The following is a 21,975-nucleotide window of genomic DNA, read 5'->3' as shown; positions in this document are numbered from 1 at the left end:
TGAAACAGGAAAGAAAAATGGAGATAGAAAAAAAATATGAAGAATGAATAGCTGCTATTTTTAAATAAATTTGATGAAACTATAAACTGAAGACCAAAAGAAGCTACTTAAATGAACCCCAAGCATAATAAACATAAGAAAACTGTACTAAGCCAAATCATAATCAAATTGTTCAGTACCAATGACAAAGAGAAAAACCTCAAAACCAGCCAGAGAAGAAAAGAGGAACAAAGATAAAGATGACAGCAGGTTTCTCATAGGGGTCAATGCAAGTGACAAGACAGTGGAGCAAAGATACTACCAGAAAAAAAAAAAACGAAAAGCCAAAAAACCTGCAGACCAATATCCCTCATGAACATGGACATAAAAATTTTTTTTTTTTTTTTTATAAATAAATTTATTTATTTATTTTTGGCTGTGTTGGGTCTTCGTCTCTGTGCAAGGGCTTCCTCCAGTTGCGGAGAGCGGGGGCCACCCCTCATCGCGGCGCGCGGGCCTCTCACCATCGCGGCCCCTCCAGCTGCGGAGCACAGGCTCCAGACGCGCAGGCTCAGCAGCTGTGGCTCACGGGCCCAGCCGCTCCGCGGCATGTGGGATCCTCCCGGACCGGGGCACAAACCCGTGTCCCCTGCATTGGCAGGCGGACCCCCAACCACTGCGCCACCAGGGAAGCCCCATAAAAATTTTTTTTTTTTAAACAAAATGTTAGCAAGTCAAATCCAACAATATGTAAAAAGTATAATACATTACATCCAAGTGGAGTTTACTCCAGGAATCCAAGATTGGCTTTACTTCTGAAAATCAAACAATGTAATTCATTGCATGCATAAACTAAAAAGGAAAAACCATACTATTATCATGATGGATGCCACAGAAGTATTTGACAAAATCCAATATCAATTTGTAATAAAAACACCCAGCAAACTTTGTGTAGAAGATAACTTAACTCAAATCTCAAGTCTATGAAAAACTGAAGCTAAGATAATACTTAATGATGAAAGACTAAATACTTTGTATGATCATAAAAAGAACAAAGATATCCACTCTCACTACTTCTATTCTACATTATATTTTACATATAAGTTCTAGACATGCAATCAGGCAAGAAAAGGAATCAATTCTACTTCTATATTCCATCTATTAGAACTTTAAATGAAAAAAATACCATTTACAAAAGCATAAAAATGCAAAATACTTAGAGATAAATCTGACAGACGTGCAAGATCTGTACCATGATAATAACAAAATAATGCTGACAGGAATTAAAGAGAAACTAAATAAATGGAGAGGTATACAGTACTCACGAGTCAGAAGATTCAATATTGTTAAGATGTCAGTTCTTCCCAAATTGATCAATAGATTTGATGCAACCTCAATCAAAATCCCATCACACTTTTTTTGTAGGATCAGACAAGCTGATTCTAAAATTCATATGGGACTGCAAAGGACCTAGAAGAACCAGAATTACTCTAGAGAAGAAGAACAAAGTTGGAAGATGAACACTACCTGATTTCATGATAAAGCTGCAGTGATCAAGACACTGTGGAGCTGGTGTACAAACAGACAAAGAGGTCAACAGACCAGCATAGAGAGTCCGGAAATAGACCTACACACACAGCGATAAGCGATTTTTGACAAAGATGCAAAGGCAATTAAGTGGAGAAGGGACAGTCTTTTCAACAAGGTGCTAGAACAATTGGATATCCACATGTAAAAAAACAAAAACAAAAAACGGCTTGTCATGAGGATTACATGAGAAATATTTGTGAAGTTACTTCACAGAGCACCTCAGGTAGTATGTATATATTAGTTCCTTTCATTCTTGGATTCCAAATAAAACCATTTCTTTCCCTGCACCAGAAAATGCATAAAAATGAAAATCGGAGCATGATAACGTGCTTTCAGGGACTGCTTCCTGCACTTTGAGTAAATTCTAATGCGTAATGGTCCTCCGTGGCTGCCACTGTCCTGGCCTTTCCCCCATCACACTCCCTGGCCTTATTCACCTCCCCAGACTCAACAGTACCTTCCCTGCCACAGGGCCTTTTCACATGTTGGTCCCATGGCTGGGGAAGTTCTTGACACTCCAAGCCCTACAGATTGCTAATCCCTATTCATATCCTTCAGGTCCCAACTTAACAATCATTTCCTCAGAGAGGACTTTCCTCGTGCCACTCTCCCCACTACTTCTAACATGGGAGTCGGGGTCCCCTCCTACTGTGTTTAGACTCCTGTTTTTTCCCCTTAGAACACATCACCATTTAAATTCTATATTCGTCTGATCATGTTTGCTATTTTCCCCCAGCCACACCAAAAGCTCCATCATAGATGGTGACCATGTTTGTTTCACCCACAGCTGTATTTTCAGTTTCTAACACAGTGACGTGTGCTAAATAAATATCTGTTGGATTAAATAAAGACATGCAATTTGCCTCCCAGGAAGAGGTTTCCCCTTCATCCATGAAGACTTAGTGGTCAAGCCCTGGGAGCTGGCTTCAGTCTTGGGCCTGGCTATTGCCAGTGCTAGAGAGCTGGGACAGTGGGGAATCCAAAGACTTGCTTTGTCAGGCTGTCTAGGACAAACCTCAGCTGCTTTTGTGGGCAAGCCTGAGGATCCTCATCTCCGCCCTCGGGCTTCTTTACTTCGAGGGCTGTCGTGGCCACTGCTATTGTCCCAGCCAAATTCCCTGGATCTCTTGTACAATCTGACTGGCAGATCCCTCTTCCAGCTGCTGGAGGTGCTTCAGCTAACGGCTCACACGTGCATCTTCTCAGAAGCGTGTCCTTGGAGCCCCTTGGAAGCCACCTGGCCTAAAGTTGCCTGGGAGTTACACGCACCCCTCGAGGTCTGTGACCAATGACAGCCCTCTTCCTTTCCTCCAGGTGGGACAAACTCTGGTGCGAGCTCCTTCAGCATCAGGCTGAAGCTGACCTCTCCTGAACCCAACCTGGCGAGGCGCCTCCTCTGACCCACACTGCCTCTCCCTCACCATTCCTCTTCAGGGGCTCTTTTAGGAGGTGCGCACACGAACCCCCAACCAGGCGTGGTGTCTGGGGACTCCACCTGAGACCAAGGCTGCCGGCTGCAGGGAGCGGATGGCCACGAGCTTTGAGCACGCAGCACAGGCCAGGCACCGTCTTAGGCACCAGCCGTATGCCAACCCTGAGGAGGAAACCAAAGCCCAGAGAAAACCCGGCCTCTGTTCAAGGTTGCCTCGCCGGGCGAGAGTGAAATCAGGACCCAGACTCATGGCAGACTCTGTCTCCTAAGTCCATGTCCTTCACTCGCCGCCCCACGTGTGTGTGTTGTGTGCGTGCGTGCAGACTCCCAGTCCTATCAGACAGGTCAGCTGTGCTGGTTAGAACAGGGGCTGCGGTGACCAAACTGGCTGAGCACAGGGATATTATCCCAAAGCAGACAGGGCTGTCTGCCGAGGCCGTCAGCTCTGCCCCTGAGGACATTCCAGAAGGAGCCAGGCGCCCACTCCAGAGGCGTGCTCTGGAAGGAGCTGCGTGATCCAGAGAAGGGTCAGCCCGTGCGACCTCTGAGGTCCACACAACGCACAGCTCTAGTGACTCTAGGTCCCCAGAATATGAGCCTTCAACTCAAGGTTGAAGAATGACACTGTCAATCACTCATTGGAGAGTAACTTACATCATCACCAGAGAGGGGAGAACTGAAACCCACCTGTCAGATCACAGCCTGAGAAAACTGGTGGATAACAAAAGAAGAGCCAGGACATGGAAGCAACCTAAGTGTCCATCGACAGATGAATGGATAAAGAAGATGTGGCACCTATATACAATGGAATATTACTCAGCCATAAAAAGAAATGAAACTGAGTTATTTGTAGTGAAGTGGATGGACCTAGAGTCTGTCATACAGAGTGAAGTAAGTCAGAAAGAGAAAAACAAATACCATATGCTAACACATATGTATGGAATCTAAAAAAAAAAAAAAAAAGGTTCTGAAGAACCTAGGGGCAGGACAGGAATAAAGATGCAGACGTAGAAAATGGACGTGAGGACACGCGGAGGGGGAAGGGTAAGCTGGGACGAAGTGCGAGAGTGGCATGGACATATATGCACTACCAAATGTAAAATAGATAGCTAGTGGGAAGCAGCCGCATAGCACAGGGAGATCAGCTCGGTGCTTTGTGACCACCTAGAGGGGTGGGATAGGGAGGGTGGGAGGGAGACGCAAGAGGGAGGGGATATGGGGCTATATGTATACATATAGCTGATTCACTTTGTTATAAAGCAGCAACTAACACAACAATGTAAAGCAATTATACTCCAATAAAGATGTTAAAAAAACAAAAACAAAAGGAAAACCGAATGTAGATGTTTTCCTCAATTAGCTTCTACTGAGAAAGCAATAAACAGGAAAGATCAGTGCTATATGTGCATTTTTATTTAACCATTTGGCGTGAGTCACAACCTTTCAGAGGAAATATGTCTCTTTTTTTAGTGAAACGAAAGGAAACTATTTTAATTTTCTTGATCACGCTGGGGTTTTTGCAATCAAGTTATTTTTAACCAAAGCATTACACAATATGACCATCACGTGAGAATATTACTGAAACCGAAATCATACCAGCAGGAAGCAATGACTCCATGTGTCTTTTCAAATGTCCTAAACTAACTCCAAATAATTTCATCTGCCTAAAAACAATGCTACTTATAGATTATTTTTGTTATAGTTTCCTCTTATACATGGAAGGCAAAAAAGGTCTTTATTTCTTGAGCATCAAAATTAGGACAAAAGATACCTCATTAAGAAATCAAGACTCTTGCAAACAAGTTCTAAAAAGCTGAAGCTGCTCATTTTTCAATAGTTTTTCAATTGCTACATGATTACATTTTTAACATTTTGTTTCTTTGTTATTTTGATCTTGCTGAAATCTCTTAGTGTAAAACAGATGGGGTTGTATTATTTGATTGGATTGGGTTTTATTTGGCGGGGGATACGCCAGGATACAGCAATTCTCAACCTCTAGTTCACACTGGAATCACCAGGGCTGCTCTTACAAATACAGATGCCTGGGCTTGACCGCAACATAATCAAAATCAGAGAAATGTGGTGAAGCCCTGACATTAGAATTTTTAAAACATCCAATAAAACTCTGATGTGCATCAAGCTTGAGAACCACTGTTTCAGGGGCTGGGAATTTAAAAAACTTATTTACAAAGCAGCTGTGTTTCAAGCGCCTCTTGGATGTTCCTCAGTTCAAGAAAAGCCAGGATACAAAAATGAGCATGTAGAGAACAGATCTTTAGGAGGTGATTTTAGCGTTTCAGAGAAACGCACCAGTGGTTCTTTGATATGGTTAAATCTTGGCGTGAATTTGAAGCAAGATTTAGAGTTCTCAAGTCTAATTCACACACCTCTACAATGGGATGGAAAATGTGTATGCTGACCTATTTAAGAACTTGAACCTCAGGCTCTCCCTTTCTCAGGACAGACTCACTGCTCTTGCTAGTTGGGAAAAGGCTACTTGAGGCTGTGTGCCTCTCCGTCACTTCTCTTACAGAGGTGTGCTCCATGATGAATGGAAAACCCAATCGTTCAGTGCCATTCCTGGGCAGCCCTCTTGCAGGCTTGTAAAGCTGGGCACACTTAAGTTTTGGACCCTTTCCCAAGAAGCTGTTACTCCGGACAACGCAGGACAGGTCCTGAGACAAGGGGAGGCAAGGACAGGAAGAGAAAAGAGTCTGGGTCTGGTGAGGGGATGGGTGCCCTGCCCTAGCTAGCTGCAGGGCCCGACTCCCAAGGAAGCCTCAGGAAACGCAGGCACAGTGGCGGCACCAACCATCTAAGTCCTACACCTGGAAACGGATTCTGTACCTTGAAGACGGGCAGAGACAGGCCTGAGCAGGCCAGGTCCGTGTCACGGCAGAATACGTCCCAAGCTGGAGGACAAACTCCACCTCCCGTCTCGGACGTGCCCTGCTTGTCCCCTGCCCTCGGCCATCCTAGCATCGCCCAGCTCCCTCTCTAGCTTCAGGCGCTGACCTGGACCCCTGCTCTCTCCCCGTCTGAGCCCGCCCTCAGCCGTGGCGACCTTCCAGTGCCCTCAGCACAACACGGCCTTGGCCCCGGCTCTGGACTGGGGCTGGTTCTGCTCTGTCCGTGAAGACAGTGCACAGGGGCAGGTGTGGCCCAAGACAGGGGGCGGTGGGTGGGACTCAGACATCACGCAGTGAATCAGGTCGCAACGAGGGCAGGCAAAGAGAGACGGAAGCCCAGGCTAGGAGCTGGAGGGAGCGTGAGAAGCAGGAACGAGACTGCCCATCCCGGTCGGGAGAGGTGACTGAATGCCAGGCCCCACCAGCTCTGAGAGGCTGCTCTGTATCCGGCCTTCGGGCAGACTTCACCCTCCTTCAGATGGATGGGGGCGAGCATCAGCAGGTCCAGCCGGAAGGAAATGAAGAGGAGGGGAGAAGGGGCATGAAGCAGAGGAACCCGGAGAACACAGCCCTACCTCTGCTGAGGCTCAGATCTGAAGGGGCACCACGCATAGTCGGGGGAGGGGCGAGCAAAATCCACCCCACCCACTGGGCTGCAAGACCCAGTCCTGGGGTCGTGACGCTGTCGACTCACGCTGCAGGGTGACCCACAGCTATACAAAAGGAACAACACTGAGTCTCTTTGCTTCCCAGCACTGTACACTGAGCACATTCTGAATTGTAGCCAAGTTGATCATGAAAGCAGGCTGATGGGTCCAAAGGGATCCCCTGGGGTGCAAATGCATGACAGGAAGGGATGAGCTTTGTGACTTGATTCAACATGACAAGTCGGGGCCACTGAGGGGGTACCTCCAGCTCTCCCCGGTCCAACTCACTTCTGGTGGAAGAAACTTGTCAGTGACAATCCAGGAAGCAACAAAAGGTCACCAAAGGCCCTAGATCATCAGCTTTTTAAACATAATTTGGGTAGAGATAGAACTAGGGTTAGTGGATCATCTCCCCCTGTTGGTTTTGCTGCCTAAACATCTCTTGAATCTCCGACGCCCTTCCACCTCCTGTACTGGGTTGAATAGTAGGTCTGCAGAATGCACATCTACACAGAAGTTGTGAATGTGACAATATTTGGAAATAGGGTCTTTGTAGCTATAACCAAGTTAAGATGAGGCCATACTCTATCAGGGTGGCTCCTAATTCAGTACATCTGGCATCCTCGTAAGAAGAGGGAACTTTGGACACGGAGACACACACGCCATGTGATGAGAAGGCAGAGATGGGAGTGATGTGTCTACAAGTCAAGGAACGTCAGGGATTGCTGGCCACCATCAGAAGCTGAGAGAGTCTCCCTCAGAGCCTACAGGGGGACTCGACCCTGCTGACATCTTGATTCTGGACTTCTGACCTCCAGAACTGTGAGAGAGTAAATTCCTGTTGTTTTAAGCTGCCCAGTTTGTGGTAATTTGTGACTGCATCTCAAGGAAACTAAGACACCATCTTAACCCCTGCCTGCCATCACCGCCCCAGGATAATTCCCACACCCTCGTTACCTTGACTCCCCCCACCCAGGCTGGCTCCCACACAACATGTTCTCCACTCTGTAGCCGGAGTGAGCTTCTCACAAGCACCATGGATCCCGGGACTCCTCTGGTGGAAAACCTGCAGTGGCCTGGGTACTTACTGCTCTGGGACTGAGCATCTACTCTCCTCACCCTCCACCGTCTCCTCGGGCAACATTTAGCTCCCAGATGTCACTAAGCCTCATTCACTCACAAGAGCTCACTCCAACCTGCCCAGATGAGCCAGGTCCTATGTTATTTGTTCTCCATGCCCCCGCTGGACTCTTCCTCCTTAACACTTGTCACGGTGTGCTGTGTGTGTTACATGTGATTATTTCTTTGCTGTCTCTCTTCCCCACTAAACTTTAACCTCCAGGAGAGCCAGACTGCATCAGTTTTGTTCACCACTATATCCCCAACACTCAGCACAAAGTGAGTTAGTACTCAATAAATATGTGCTGGATGAATGAATGAATGAATGAATGAACCAACAGAACAAAGAGAGAAAGAGAGTAAGCACATCTTCACCCCCCTCTCCTCCTCCTGAATGTGTGATGGATGATCTCAAGCACAGGGTGGGAAGGGCATCCTTTCATAACTGGGCAAAACTCAGAAAGGTCAAAGTCTACCCACCTTCCCTTGTCAACAGTGCCAAAATCCTAAGACACGTTTTATAGGGGTAAGAAGAGAAATAAAGCAAGCAAGACAGATAGTTTGGAAAACCACTGATCCACATCAGTGTTTAAATATAATTTTCAGTTATTTAAAAGTGAATGAAATCTCCACAGTTCTCAAACACAACCATTAATACTATCCCGTATGTCCTGTCGTGCATGCTTCAACGCAGTCCTGTAGGGGGCATATTATTGTCTGCATCTACAGGTGAGGAAACTTAGCCCGGAGAGATTAAGTCATTCACCCAAAATAAAGGGCCATGAACCGAACTGTCACCAGGTCCATCTGACTCCAAGCGCGGGGATGCTTCCACGACCCCCAGCAGTCTCCCCTCGGCCCCCGTGCCCACCCCGTCTCACCCCTCAGCCGCCCTGGTGAGCACACACGCAGGCTGGGGTGAGCTCTCTCTGCTCTCCCTGCTGGCAGGGAAGCTGGCCGTCCAGCCACAATCTGCGATGTGTGTGAAAACGATGCCCAGCTCCTTTATCCGCGGTGACACCAGAGTGATAATGAACCCAGCAACCCAAGCTGGAAATCTGTCCAGATTCATGAAATATCTTTCAACATAAAATATGTGAGAAAAACACAAACAGTTCAGCAGCAACAACATGCTATGTATGTAGCAAAGCAAAACAAGGCAAGTTGTATAAATATTTAACAATGAGAAAGAACTGAACTGGCGCCAGAGAAACATCTGGGATAACAGATCTAAGTAGGTTGCGGTTTCTAGTGGAAAAGTCACTAGGAAGACATGAAACTAACCAGCCCGTGATTCTCCGACTGCACTCCCACGTGCATTTACCAAGCACCTCTGGCGACCCAACTCTAAACACTGTTTCCGGTGGCCTAACTGTTTACTACACAACTGGGCAATTTCTAAGGAGCCTGAATCAAATAAACATGCTTTGCTTGCCACTAAAACACTTTATTTCTATTTCAAACAGCAGAAACCCAATAACAGTGTTAATAGTTGACTCAGATAAAATAAGGATTTTTTTTAGGGGGTGGGCCACATTTATCTACGTTACCTAATATGGCAAGAAAGGGACTGATGAATGCGTTTAGGAGTTGAGAGTCTGGCATTAGTCCAAAGACTAAGTGTGGCTATTCCAAAGAAAATAAGCTATAGATTTGCAAGTATGGTTTTCATGAAGTTACCTTCATGACTGACATTTGGAAACAGACTATATTTTTCCAGAGCTGATACCACAGGGGTGGACTTCATGGGACCCCTGGGGGACCAATTATTGGCCTGACATTCTTCCCGGAAGGACCCAACTGCGTGGCTGAGTCCAACACAATTTCGTCCTCGCCCTCCTTTGCAAAGTGTTACGAAGGAGGCCCAGCTGCCTTGGGTGAGTGAGGCTGAATGCTGACTACCGTCCGCTCTTTTCCCAGGCGGGCCTGCTGTCCTCTGTGGCGTCACGCGTAACTGGTTTGCTTCTGCTCCAGACCGGGTCCGCGAGGGCGCGGTGTGAGCCCACCCTCAGCTCCTTGCTCTCCTCGTCTTCTGCAGGGGAGGATGCCAACTGCCGACCCCGCAAACCTCCTCCCGACCCTGGTGGAGAGGCTGCCGCGTGTGGACCGCAGAGCGAGGTCCCAGGGCTGCAGGCTGCTCTGTGCGCGCCCATGCCCCTGCCTGGCCAGCGAGTGCCCTGGGCGTCAAGCCTCCAAGGGCTGCTCCTCCAACTGCTCTCCCCAAAGGCCTGGCCTCGGGCCCGAGAGCTGGGCAAATCCAAGCCGGGCAGCAGAGGTTGCTGGGGCCAATCCCACCACTTCCTGCCGGTCCCAGCAGTCGAAGGATGTCCCCGACCCCAGCAGCTGCAAGACCCCAACCACAACTTGCTAAATTCTTTAGTTCAGGGCTTCTCAATCTAGAATGTGCATATAAATCCCTTGGGGATCTCATTAAAATGTAGCTCCTGAGTCAGCAGGCCCAGGGGGCCTGTGATTTCTAAGATGCTCCTAGGAGATGCAGGTGCAGCCCGGGTTCATAGCCACTAAAGTGGTAAAAACGTGCTATAAGAATGTAAGAGAGTTTGTTATAGTTATTAATAGTTCACTGTTAGGGTTGAGTGAGAAAATAAAAGCAAAACGTGCGATGGGTCCCACAGGCGTCCCCTCTCGCGGACGAGCAGGGAGACTGCACAGCAGATGCCGCATCTTTAACCTCTCCCAGAAACAGCGTGATGACAGGTCAGCCGGCAGAGCTGGCTGAGCATGGCTTCCTGGTGAGCTGCTATCTGTGCCCGGACCACGGCCCGGCCAAATCCTGTGATCCAAGGCTGAAAGTATCTCTGGACTTCAGCGAAGCTCTCGGGGAGATAGGCAAGCTTAATCACAGTTGATTGGGACATGTGAATCATGCACAGGAGCTTTCCGGCCAAAGGCCTCAGGGACCGACCTGGCTGGGGCTCTCCCCAAATTATCACAAATAATTTGGAACAATTGAGAAATGGGGGTCCATTCATTCAACAACAGCTGGAAACTCCTGTTGGTGATTGGGAAGGAGAGGCTGCATCCCAAATGACCTTTCTATGGCCATGCAAAACAGGTATTTGTTGAATGAATGAATAAATGTTTTTTTAAAAAGTAGTGACTGGATAAAGAAAGAGGGGGAAAGAGGAAAGAAGGAAGGAAAAGAAAGGAAGAAAGGGAGGGAGGGAGGAAGGAAGGAAGGAAGGAAAGGAGGGAGGGAGGAAGGGAGGAAGAAAGAAAGGAAGGAAGAGAGGAAAGTAAAAAGAAAAAAAGCCACGAAAGAGCACAAGGAACTTTCTGGAGGTGAAGGATGCCAAGGCCACCATCCAGTGTCCACTCCAGGGACGTTTCTGTCCAAAAGTGGTTCACTCTGCCCCTTTAAACACTGCCAGACACATTAAGACTTCCCACAGACAGAAGTGTCCACCCAACTCTGGTGAGCCCGCTAGCTAAACCCTTGACCCAGAGCCTGACCTGCCCTTGACCATCACTTCCCCCACCAACTGCCCCAGCTGGGTCTCCTGACTGGTTTCAAAAAGCCACATCCTGTGTTCAAACACTGAAGTCTGGAAAAAGACAGCTCTTTCCACAGAAGGTGATTTCAGCTGTCAAACCAACACTTCCTGGCTGCTTTATTTCCCTTTCACATCCCTCCCAGATATTTAACTTTACAAGGTGTGTTCCCAAGGATTTCTACAGGGAATTCTCTAATTCACCCCAGGCTGGGGGATGGCAGAGCACATCTTTCTTTGCGTCTGTTTCAGCACCGTTGTTTTACAAGTACGGTCACGTGTCACCATTTCAAGAGACACGGAGATAAGCACAATGTAGACTCTGTCCTCACACCTTAATCCTTTATCTTCTCCCTCCTTTTCATGTATTGTTGATAACCAACACTGAGAAAATGACTATTATCGTTCAGAAACAGTGGTACTGCTGTCACTTTTGACAACATCTGATTCAGTCTTATCATAGGTGTTATGGACTGGACTGTGTCCCCATCAAATTGATATCTTGAAATCTTAGCCCCCCAGAACCTCAGAATGTGACTGTATTTGGACACAGGGCCTTTAAGGAGGTGAATCAAGTCATATAAAGTCAAAAGAGTACGGTCCTAATCCAATAGGTCTGGTGTCCCTATAAGAAGAAAGAGGGAGTGGGACTTCCCTGGTGGCGCAGTGGTTAAGAACCCACCTGCCAACTCAGGGGACACAGGTTCGAGCCCTGGTCCAGGAAGATCCCACATGTCACGGAGCAACTAAGCCTGTGCACCACAACTACTGAGCCTGCGCTCTACAGCCTGCAAGCCACAACTACTGAGCCCACGCGCCTAGACCCCGTGCTCCACAACAAGAGAAGCCACCGCAATGAGAAGCCTGCGCACCACAACGAACAGCTGCCCCTGCCTGCCACAACTAGAGAAAGCCCGCACGCAGCAACGAAGACCCAACGCAGCCAAAAATAAATAAATAAAGAGGGAGAGACACCAGGGGTGTGTGGACGCAGAGGAAAGTCCATGTGAGCACAGAGTGAGAAGGCGGCCGTCTACAGGCCTGGGAGAGAAGTCTCACCAGAAACCAAACCTGTCAACACCTTGATCTTGGACTTTCAGCCTCCAAAACTGTGAGAAAATAAATGTCAGCTGTTTATGCCACTCAGTCTGTGGTATTTTGTTATGGCAGCCCTAGCAGACTACTACAATGAGCAAAGCACTGCCTCATTTGCTCACCAGGCTTCTGCTGAATGCCTACTGCATGCCAAGCACTGAGTAAGGCTCTGCAGGCAGACACAGAAGTGAATGAGAATCCAGCAGCTCTCAGTGTGGCAGGAAGAACACCACTGCACAAACAGATCTATCATAAAGTGGAATGCAAGTATTATGGTATAAGTCAGCTCTACTATAACACTTGTTTTGAAAATGCAAATCTGTTCCAATGCCATTGATACACTGGGGGACAATTTGAGCAGAATGTGAATTTTGTGTTTGCTTATGCATGATTTCATCTGCAAGAAATACTAGATGAACACAGAAAACTGCACCCAGCTGAACTGAGTCACATAGGAATTCACAAAATGCACACACTCAGGCACACAGCAGCCGCCTCAATTTACCGTGTGTGTTATGAGCTGTACCTGTCCAACATCTGGTGTTACAGTTTTTGATTTCTGCCTGATTTCACATGACTGTCCTTGCACCATTTCACAGGAACACCGAAGTGGCAGCCCTTCTGAGGCTCACTTCCACAAGTAAACTTCAAGTCAGTTTCAAGGTCAAGTGCCATATTTATGGTAATATTTATAAATTTCTTAACCATTGAATGTGTCAAGCTGTGCTCCCATTTTTATCAGGTTCCTAGTTTTGTTCTTACTGGTCACTGACAAATTTTTGAGTGTTGTGTTCCTAGCCACTTTCTCCCGCTAAGCTCTGTGGGTTTTGTTTCATGATTCTGTTTATTGCAGTGATTTTTATGACATGTATTTTGTGTTAGAGCAGAGCTGACTGTATTTAAACATCTCAATGAGAAATTTCATTTCTGGTAAGTAAGGTCTGGAAAATCAGTGCCTATAATCAGGTTCACAGATAATCATGCACTTGAGGCATAACCCTCATTTCAGAGCATGTGGTTGTGACTAATGTGTCAACAGTGCTTCCTAGTGGTGACATGCCCTAATTGCAGGTAAAATATAGGAAAAAAATGATGTATTAAAAATGAAGTTTTAAAACATTACAGGATGAATGAAGCTATTACACAAGCTGAGTCAAATATGTCCCTCACCTGTAGGCAATTTTTTCTGACCTCCAGCTTCCTGATATGTTTAATGAAAGAAATTTTTCTCCAGGGAAAAGTCTTGAGAGAGAGAGAGCTACACTGACCTGTCATTGAGTTTTCTGAGGTGCACAGCTGCTCTCTCAGCTTCTCCACATCGTCAGGATGCACCTGTTCATAGAGGGTGCTCCCAAACCACTCTGACTGGGGCTGGTTCAGCACAGGGGTAACGGAGTCAGACACATAAATCACTCTCCCTGTCTCAGCCGCCACTACAAACAGAAATCCATCAGCTGCTTCAAGGATGAGATGCTTCAGTTCCTGGGAAGAAAAAATCATGATTAGGACCAAGCACAGACAAACCCAGGCCAATTAAATAGTCTTATTAGCAACCTTCAACTTTTATTCAGAAATTCATTGTGATACACAAAGAGTTTTGGGGCTTTTTTTGGTTTGTTTTTGGAAAATAAGCTGTAAAAATGCACGAAGCTTATACTAGCCCTAAGATACAGCTACTCCAAACACTGTTAACCCTGTCTTAACCAGCCCTCTCTTAGGGAGAGAGGAAATTTCCAGCCCAGGGGAATGAGAGAGCAAGAAGTGATCACCAGGAGGTGTTGGGTTGCCAGAGATGTGAATGGCCTCACCTACATATTCAAACTGCAGTCATGTCATTGGAGCAGAAGGGGCTCATGGAAGGGAAGGAGGGACCATGGGAAAGTGGGAGGAGAGAAGGAAAGGCACCAGCTGTCTCCCCAGCCACCACCTGCCACACTCAGAGTGCACTCATTCTTCTTCTCTTCCTTCCTTTCTGAGCTGAATGCTGGCGGCGGATTTAAGAGTATCACCTTACATCTGCATGTCTGTCAAGCTTCCAGGACTCCTTGACAGCCAACATCTCAACAGACTCTCAGAGTAATCCCAGAAGGTGGCAGGGCACCTAGCATTGTCCATGTCACTTTACGGTGAGAAGAGAGGTTGACTGCACCAGCCCTGGAGTCACACTCACACAGCTCATGACTGTCAGTGAAGGCAGGAAGGAAGCTGCTTGGGATCAATGAATGGGCGGCAGGAAGCCTGGCCATCATCCCGAGAGGGACACAGAGGGGGCAAAGTCAACTCTGTTAAAACGTCTTCTCTTTGCAGGGCCTGCAGGCAGCTCAGGTGTGGCTACCCACCGTGTCATTCTCACATCAAGCTCAGGAGCCCTTTCCTGCTGAATGAAAGGAGCTCCGTTCCTGCGGGAGTTGGAGGGCTATCTCTTCCCCGTGTGCTGGAGTCCACAGCCACCTCTCTAACAACCTCACACACTGCTCAGGGCCCAAAGAACAAAGCGATCCTTCCAGTCAGCGGTTGGCAAACACTTTTTGCTGGGAATCCTTTGTTCACGCGTAATCTTAGGCGGAATCCCCGCTGTAACACAGAGTAAGGGCCATCTGCATGGAGGCAAAAGACGTGGAGTCTAGAGCATCTGGTCCCACCCTCAGTGCCCGTCCCGAGGGGGCTCCAAAAGCCCGAAAATTAGAAAATGTGAGTCTGCTGGGGAGCAGAAACTGGGGAGATTTGCCAGTGTCTCTGAGCCCTTGGCTGAGTCAGAACTGTAACATCCTCTGTCTGGGAATCTAGGGCGGAAGCAGGCTGTACAAGCATTTTTTTAAGGAAAAGTTGATTTTGTCCATTTCTTTTGCTTGGCACTTCTGCTGTTCCATGTCTCTTAGATGCTTACTCAGTTCAGAAGACTGGGTCAGTGGTTTTACTTTCAGTATGGAGAAGATCTTCCCAAAAGGAAGGACTGTAAAAAATGAAACAGGTTGTCTGGGAAAGTAGAGAATTCTCTGTCTCTGGAGGAGAGGAAGTGGACGCTGATGAGTCCACATAGGTTTTCACAGTTTCAGCCCTTTTGCAAGGACTGTGGGAAGGGCTTATGGAACAGAGCCTCATCCTCATCACGGGCCCCTCTTTCTACACCCTCCTCCCCGGTTTTTGTCTTCTGGGAGCACATCACTCATTACCAAGGTCCTGTGCCCTGAATCCAGAATGAGCCTTGCCTTTATTCTCCAGTTAAACCAACAGTTAGGTCTAAAGGCACGGATTGTGGCATAAAAGGAGACCATCAACTATGGCCCTTCCACTTCACTGTGCAAGTCTGGGCTCCCTACTGAACATCTTCGGCTTCCGTTTTTTCACACGTTTTTTTTTCAGTGAGATTTTGTGAGGTTCAGTGAGATCCTACACGTGAAGGACTTAGTAAGGGCTTGGCACACAGTAGGCGCTTAACACATGTAGCTGTTGTTGTCATCAACAACCTACCTGGGAACCGAGAGAGAAAGATGGGGAGGACTCATGTAACTTGCATAACTGCCTTCTCTCTTCTCTTCACTTTCTTAATCCTCAGTCGCTTACAGGTAAAGAGATTAATGTCAAATATGTAAGGATTAAAGAAATGAAGAGAAAAAGCTTTTCACGACCCTAGTGGTCAGGAGGTGCCTAATGCATTTCTGTCTGCTCACCTGCCAGCTCTCCATCCTTCATTCCACTGCAGCCCCGTGTTAAACCTTCTCCTCTGCTGCCCCCTGACCTGTCTCCACAACCCTGCCAGGTGGGAGCCATCACTGTGGTCCTTTTGCAGAGGTGGAAAGAGGCTGGGCGCTGTGCCCTGCACCACTGGGCCCCGTGGCCTCCCAGCGAGGGTCACTCCGCTGCCACACCTCCTCACACCTCGAGGTGAGGAACACGTGGGCCCTGGGACGACCCAAGCCCTTGCTAAAATGCCTGCCACACAGGAATACACGTTAGCTCCTCTCCCCTTGCTCTTTTTCTAAACCTAAGTCCTGTGACGTGAACAGATTTCTCGTACTGGCAGAATAAACGATTCTGTCTCTGGACACGCCTTCCTCACCTGTTCCTCCAAGGCTCTGTGCTCACTGGTCTGCTCCTGTCGAATCCCTTCCTCTCCCCTGTTTCTGTGCATCTGCTGGGGCTCCTTCACAGCCTGCCAGGGCCAGCTGTCTCCCGAGAAGCCCCCGACGAGACCTAACACTTCCTACCCGCCTCCCCAACAGCACATCACTTTCCTTTCCCCTGCCTGCACCATATACAAAGTGTTCTCAAGTCCATCATCTCCTTTATCCTGCAGTACCCCTCAGAGTCAGGAAGGCAGAAAGCTCATGTTCATCCACAGATGAGCAAACAGAAGCTGAGAGCATCTGATGATTTGAGCTACTACTGACCAGCATGGAGAAGAACCAGGACCCAGAACACAGGCCTTCCAGCGCAGAGAACGGTCAAGTTACAAAATACTTCCCAGTAACCATTTCCTGGGTTTGCCCTTCCCAACTATGCAGCTACTAGTACAGCTGTTAAATATATGGCTTTGGGGTCTGACCAACCTGTGTCAACTCCTGGCCCCGCCACTGAGCAGGGGACTGACGCTTTCTAAGCCTGCACTTGCTCATCTCTAAAGCAGGGATGAATTACAGCGGCTTCCTCCTCAGGCTAGAATAAGGATTGAATGAAATCCTGCACAGAAAGATCTGACTTTGACCCGGCTCAGGGCAGAGGCCTAAGTGCTGGCTGTTAGGATCCTTGCCACTATGATTGATCACCATCATGATCACCACTGCTATTCTACCACAGAAGAACTGTGGTTTTGCTTGGCTTTTTCCTGTGTTAGCATGCTAAGCACAATGTCTTTTTTTGAGTGATGCCTTATTAAGGTACATGGGAAATTAAAAAAGCAGAGGATGCAAAATCAGACAAACACCCCCCGGAAGAGCGTTTCCTAGTGAAGAATGGAGATAAAATTCCCTGGTTTCGTCCCTACCTCAGCCTTTAACCCTGTTTGCCCACATAGCTTATCTCATCTTGGCGATGCTGTCATTCTCTCCCCTTCCAATGATGCCATTACCCGGGGAGAAAAGCACGCAGACGAGGGACGAACGGGGTACCTGCTCCGTCAGGAACGAAGGCTTGTAGGCGCCATCCGTGGACTTGTTCCCGGTGCCCCGCATGGACTTCATGTGCGAGACGGCCATGCGCAGGATGGTGAGCTTGTCCGGCTTCCGGGCCAGCGCGCTGCACGTGGGGACCATGTCGGAGAGCTCGGTGATGTACTGGGTCATCTTGTTCCGCCGCCTCCTTTCAATCTCACTGTGGTTCTCTCTTCCCGAAAGCACGAGATCAGGAGTGGGGGAAAGAGAAGGATCAGGCTGGGGGTTACTGTCTGATGGCGTAAAACGGCATGTACATCGTTAACGCTGAGTAACCAAAAGACTAGCTCATAATGGCTAATTCAGTGGCTTTGAACACATCTTGGGCAGAGCAGCTCCCCGACACATTAGCAAGTTTCTTTCTCAGGGGGTGGGGTGGGGACAGGCTTCTACAGATGCCACAGACTCACCTCTAAATATGTACTCAAAGCTTCCCACTGCTCCCCTGTACCTAAGTACTTTTTAATAAGCATAAAGAATGAAGACACTATCCTTCAGGCATCCAAAGTGAACTCAACATGCTTTCCATGTGCACCCACGGATCTGTTCATGCTAGGTGTGCACACACACACACACACACACACGCACACACACTGAATGTAGTTACCATCTGCTCAAATACGTGGTTTACTTTGACCCCCAGTGAGAAACATGTCTAGCCTTGCCATTCTTGGTGTCACTGAACAGACAGCCACGCCACAGGCCTACGTCACATCAAGCTGTGAACGAGCCTTCGCACTATGTGCAGCACATTTTCTGCAGCTTAGTAACAGAACAGGTGCACCCCGCTCACTAAACAACAGAGAGCCAATTAAAAAACCCAGCGCTGCCAGGAATTCTGAAAGCAACCTTCGCTGACGTGTTAAGATGCAAAACTAGCAAAAAGGATGATAGACTGTTTCTGTCTCAAGATTATCACCTCTAGGCTTGAAAGGGAGTAACAGCCAACCCAGTTCAACGACACTGAGACAAAGCTGTCACTCTGGATAAAAGAACTGTCTAAAAGTACATCACACGTCCGTTGTAGGATTTAGGGTTTCACAGGTGCTCCAAGTATGAGGGTGACGCTACGAGCAAGAAAGGAACCAGCCCAGGCGAGGCTGCCTCACACACCGCATGTATCCATGGGGCTTCGCACCCCACCCTCCCAGGCTGGGGCAGATGCCAGGCAGACCTGATTACAGGCCGGTGTCACGTGAACACGCAAACCAACCAAGGGGGACGAGCTAAGCTGGGCGGCCTGGTGAGCACCTTCTATACAAAAAGCACTGAGCCAGGCGCACAAAGGGGAGGGGACGAAGGAACCAGGGAATGTCCCGCTCCTGTCCTAAGCAGCTAAGCACCAGTTAGGATGGTAAAACATCACCTTGCATAGTAGAAATGAAGGCAGAATGTGATTAAATGCTCCCAGAGGCACATGGAAAGTAAAGACCCCAGGAGAGAATGAGAGAGGAGAGGGGGAGGTGCTCCTGGGGGGCGACAGGGACTGGAAGGGGTGGGGGAGGAGCTGGGAGGGAGCTGGCCCTGATCTGGCAGCAGGTAAAGGGGGCGTATTCTGGGAGGAGGGTCAGCAGGATCAAAGAAAGGGCTGGAATTGGGATGAAGCCTTTGTGGGCAGGAGCAGACAGGCCCGGGTGCAGGGGCAGCCCTGGGGCTTGGAGGAGAGGGCCGAGGAACCAGGAGCGTGAGACGTTGGGCTGGTAACAGGGCCTGGGTCTCCCACGCCCCTCAGCTGGCTTCTGGGGAGAGGTTCGGAGGTGGGTGAGTCCTGCGGGGAGGCAGGAGGAGAGGGCGGCTGAGGTCAGCAAGGGGACTGCTGGGGCAAGGTCTCCCCTCCCGCCCGTAGTGAGGACCCTTGGGGGCACAGGAAACAGCCAGCGGCAGCCCAGGTGCTCCTGCACCACGGGGCAAGGGAGGATGCCCGCTCTTCAGGAGAAACGGCTCTCGGCTCTCAGGTTACCGGGCAGGGGCTTGTATACTGTGGAGAGAGAAAAGACAACCAAGCAGAGGGGGTCCATCACAGAGACGGGGGGAGTGGGGGAGAAGGGGGCATTTGGTCAGGGGACTCCTGTGTGCCCCAGTCTTCACCACCATCACCCACTTGTGCCCTCCGCACACACCTGTCACAGGCGGCCTGGAGGCGCTGGCCCACTGTGCACTGTGCGTCGGGAGGGCCTGGGTGAGCTTGCTCGAGGGCGTGCTCTCCACCCTGCCAGCCCGCACCTCATCGAGGCAGACAGGGGCGGAGATGGTGCGCAGAGAACGCTGCCTGGGACTGCTGAAGGGTGTGTTGGACAGGAACTATGGCCATGCAGGAACAGTATATTATGATGTGGGATGCACATCCCTGCCGGGGGGCCCTGGACATGCTTCCCCATATCTCCTGCTCAGAGACACTCCCGAACCCTAACTTGCTCCTACGGCTTGCAGTCTAAGTTCCATCTCCTCAGCTTGATTTTTAGGACCCCCCCTGCACCCCAAGTCAGGGCCCACCCACTTTTCCGCCCTCTGTTCCAGCGGGCATTCAGCTCCTCCACTCCCCTCACAGCACAGGAACGCGCTGTCCCCTCTTCCTCATCTTCAGGGCAGCCCACGGTGAAGTGCTTCTTCCCCTCACACTCAGTCTGCGTCGGATCTTTTCTAAATACCTCCCGGTTCTCTTCTACCTTCTCCCGGCCCACGCCCACCGGCTGGCACCACTCCTCACCCCCTCACCTCGGTGCCACCAGCCTCCGCAGTCTGGTCACCTCTCTCATCTCCTCGCCCTCAGTTTAGTCTGCATGCTGTGACTGGGCAGATATTTCTAAAGACGCAAACCCAGCCCTTCCCTTTCCATCCCTTCAGTGATGCCCCAAACCCACAGGGCCAAGTCCAAGCCCCTGGCTAGTTACCACAGCAACCGCGCCAAGACTGGACCAGGGCACGCCTGCTTCTGATCCTATTTCCAAAAGAGCCACAGACCATCTCGCTTTGTAAATGTCTGGGGGGAAGAGTCTTTGTGAAGTTCTTAAACGTGGATCTAAAGCAATTTCATCACAGCACTGGATAAACCCAACTCATGAGATCAGGTGCTTGACGGAGACACGAGGGCAACTGTTTAAAACCGACTGTATTGACTGACCAGTGCAGAAAATGCTCCGATCATTTCACGAAATAAGACTGGGTTACCAACAGAAGGTCAAAATGACGAAGAGCTGCCAGTTATCTAGCAACAAGATAAATGAGTGTAGCTACCGAATCTATTAAAATATGTATATGTCTATTCATATACATGTATGTACACATAGTTCCATTTTGAAAGATCACGGAGGCAAGAAAAAGGAAAAACACCCTCTTGTGAAAACAGAAGGAAGTGTCCCCAGGACCAAGGCCACCTCCTCCACAGGGTGTGGGCCGATGCGGGGTCTGCTTGGAGGAGCTGCAGGGGCAGCCTGTGACCTTGGCATCTGAGTTTCGTGTGCCCCACGTGCAGCATCAATAAAGCAATGAGCCCCTCTGTACGTGGGCACAGGGGCAAGGGCTTTGCAGCAATGACAGCTGAGAACGCAGGCACAGCCGTCGGCTGTAACACCTCTGCTGGGACAAGAGGGCCCCCAGCCTGGCCCAGGAACACGGCTGCAGAAACTAAGGGCAAGAAAGAGGAAGTGCAGCTGCACGCTGCCTTGGGTTTCTCTTCCAACTCGGCTCCCAAGGGTGACCTCCTAAGGGTAATGGGAGAAGTGAGATACACGTCCATCCTGATTAAATACAAAATAGGGGTGCTTTGGAAATCTCAATAAAGATCTTCCTTCAACTCTGCGGATGGCAGCTGAGTCTCCCATCTCTGGTGGGAAGGGAACGACAGACCTGCACAGGCAGACGGACAGGACAGCTCCACGCTGGGGCCAGGTCTCCCGGTCACCACAGACTCGAGACACCTGGGGCACCTCAGGGTCTGAGTGCTGGGGGCGGGCAGGCAGGACAGACGGTGACAGACCAGCAGAGGCAACAGAGAGTGGGCCGGCAAGGACACAATCCCTGTGTACAGCGAGTCCCCTACATACAAACCTTCAAGTTTCGAACTTTCAAAGATGCGAACGTGCATCTGATTCCAGCAAGGAACGAGAACCTGTGCCAGCGACGTCAGGCGTGAGTGACACTGCAGCTTGCCCTCCGTCTCCTATTGCTGACGATCCTTCAGCTCTACCATCTCCCACCTCCTCTCCCTCCTCCAGTCAGTAACTCTTCTTGCCTGTTCACTTGATGCCAGCCCCTGGATGCCAGCTGTTGTACTGTACTACTGTACTTTTCAAGGTACTGTACTGTAAGAGTCAAAATGTTTTCTTTATTATTTGTGTGTGTTTGTTTTTATGTGTTATTTGTGTGAAAAGTATTATAAACCTATTCCAGTGCAGTACTAGAGAGCCGACTGTGTTAGTTGTGGGACCTAGGCTAACTCTGCTGGACTTAGGAACAAACAGGACTTACTACAAAAGTCCCGAGAAATCTCCAGGAACCCGAGGGCCCCAAGACGCTGCATGCCCCTTCGGCAGGCCTGGCTGA

The 21,975-nt window shown here is 49.2% G+C and overlaps 1 protein-coding gene across 7 annotated transcripts in view; it reads right to left on the bottom strand.

Annotated features, from left to right (window-relative positions):
- ARNT2 (aryl hydrocarbon receptor nuclear translocator 2) overlaps positions 1-21,975 on the bottom strand; it is a 196,854-nt gene that overhangs the window by 111,445 nt on the left and 63,434 nt on the right. For all 7 annotated transcript variants that reach the window (XM_036844102.1, XM_036844101.1, XM_036844099.1 and 4 more), the window contains 2 exons: positions 17,392-17,605; positions 13,552-13,765 (listed from right to left, as the gene is read on the bottom strand). In XM_036844102.1, coding sequence (XP_036699997.1) covers positions 13,552-13,765; positions 17,392-17,605 — 428 coding nt within the window. The remainder of the gene's footprint in view (positions 1-13,551; positions 13,766-17,391; positions 17,606-21,975) is intronic.

The sequence above is a fragment of the Balaenoptera musculus genome, chromosome 2 (genome assembly GCF_009873245.2).
Source record: "Balaenoptera musculus isolate JJ_BM4_2016_0621 chromosome 2, mBalMus1.pri.v3, whole genome shotgun sequence".
NCBI classification, from domain to species: Eukaryota; Metazoa; Chordata; class Mammalia; order Artiodactyla; family Balaenopteridae; genus Balaenoptera; species Balaenoptera musculus.
Note: the sequence above shows the minus strand (reverse complement) of the source record. Positions and strands in the feature narration are given on the sequence as shown.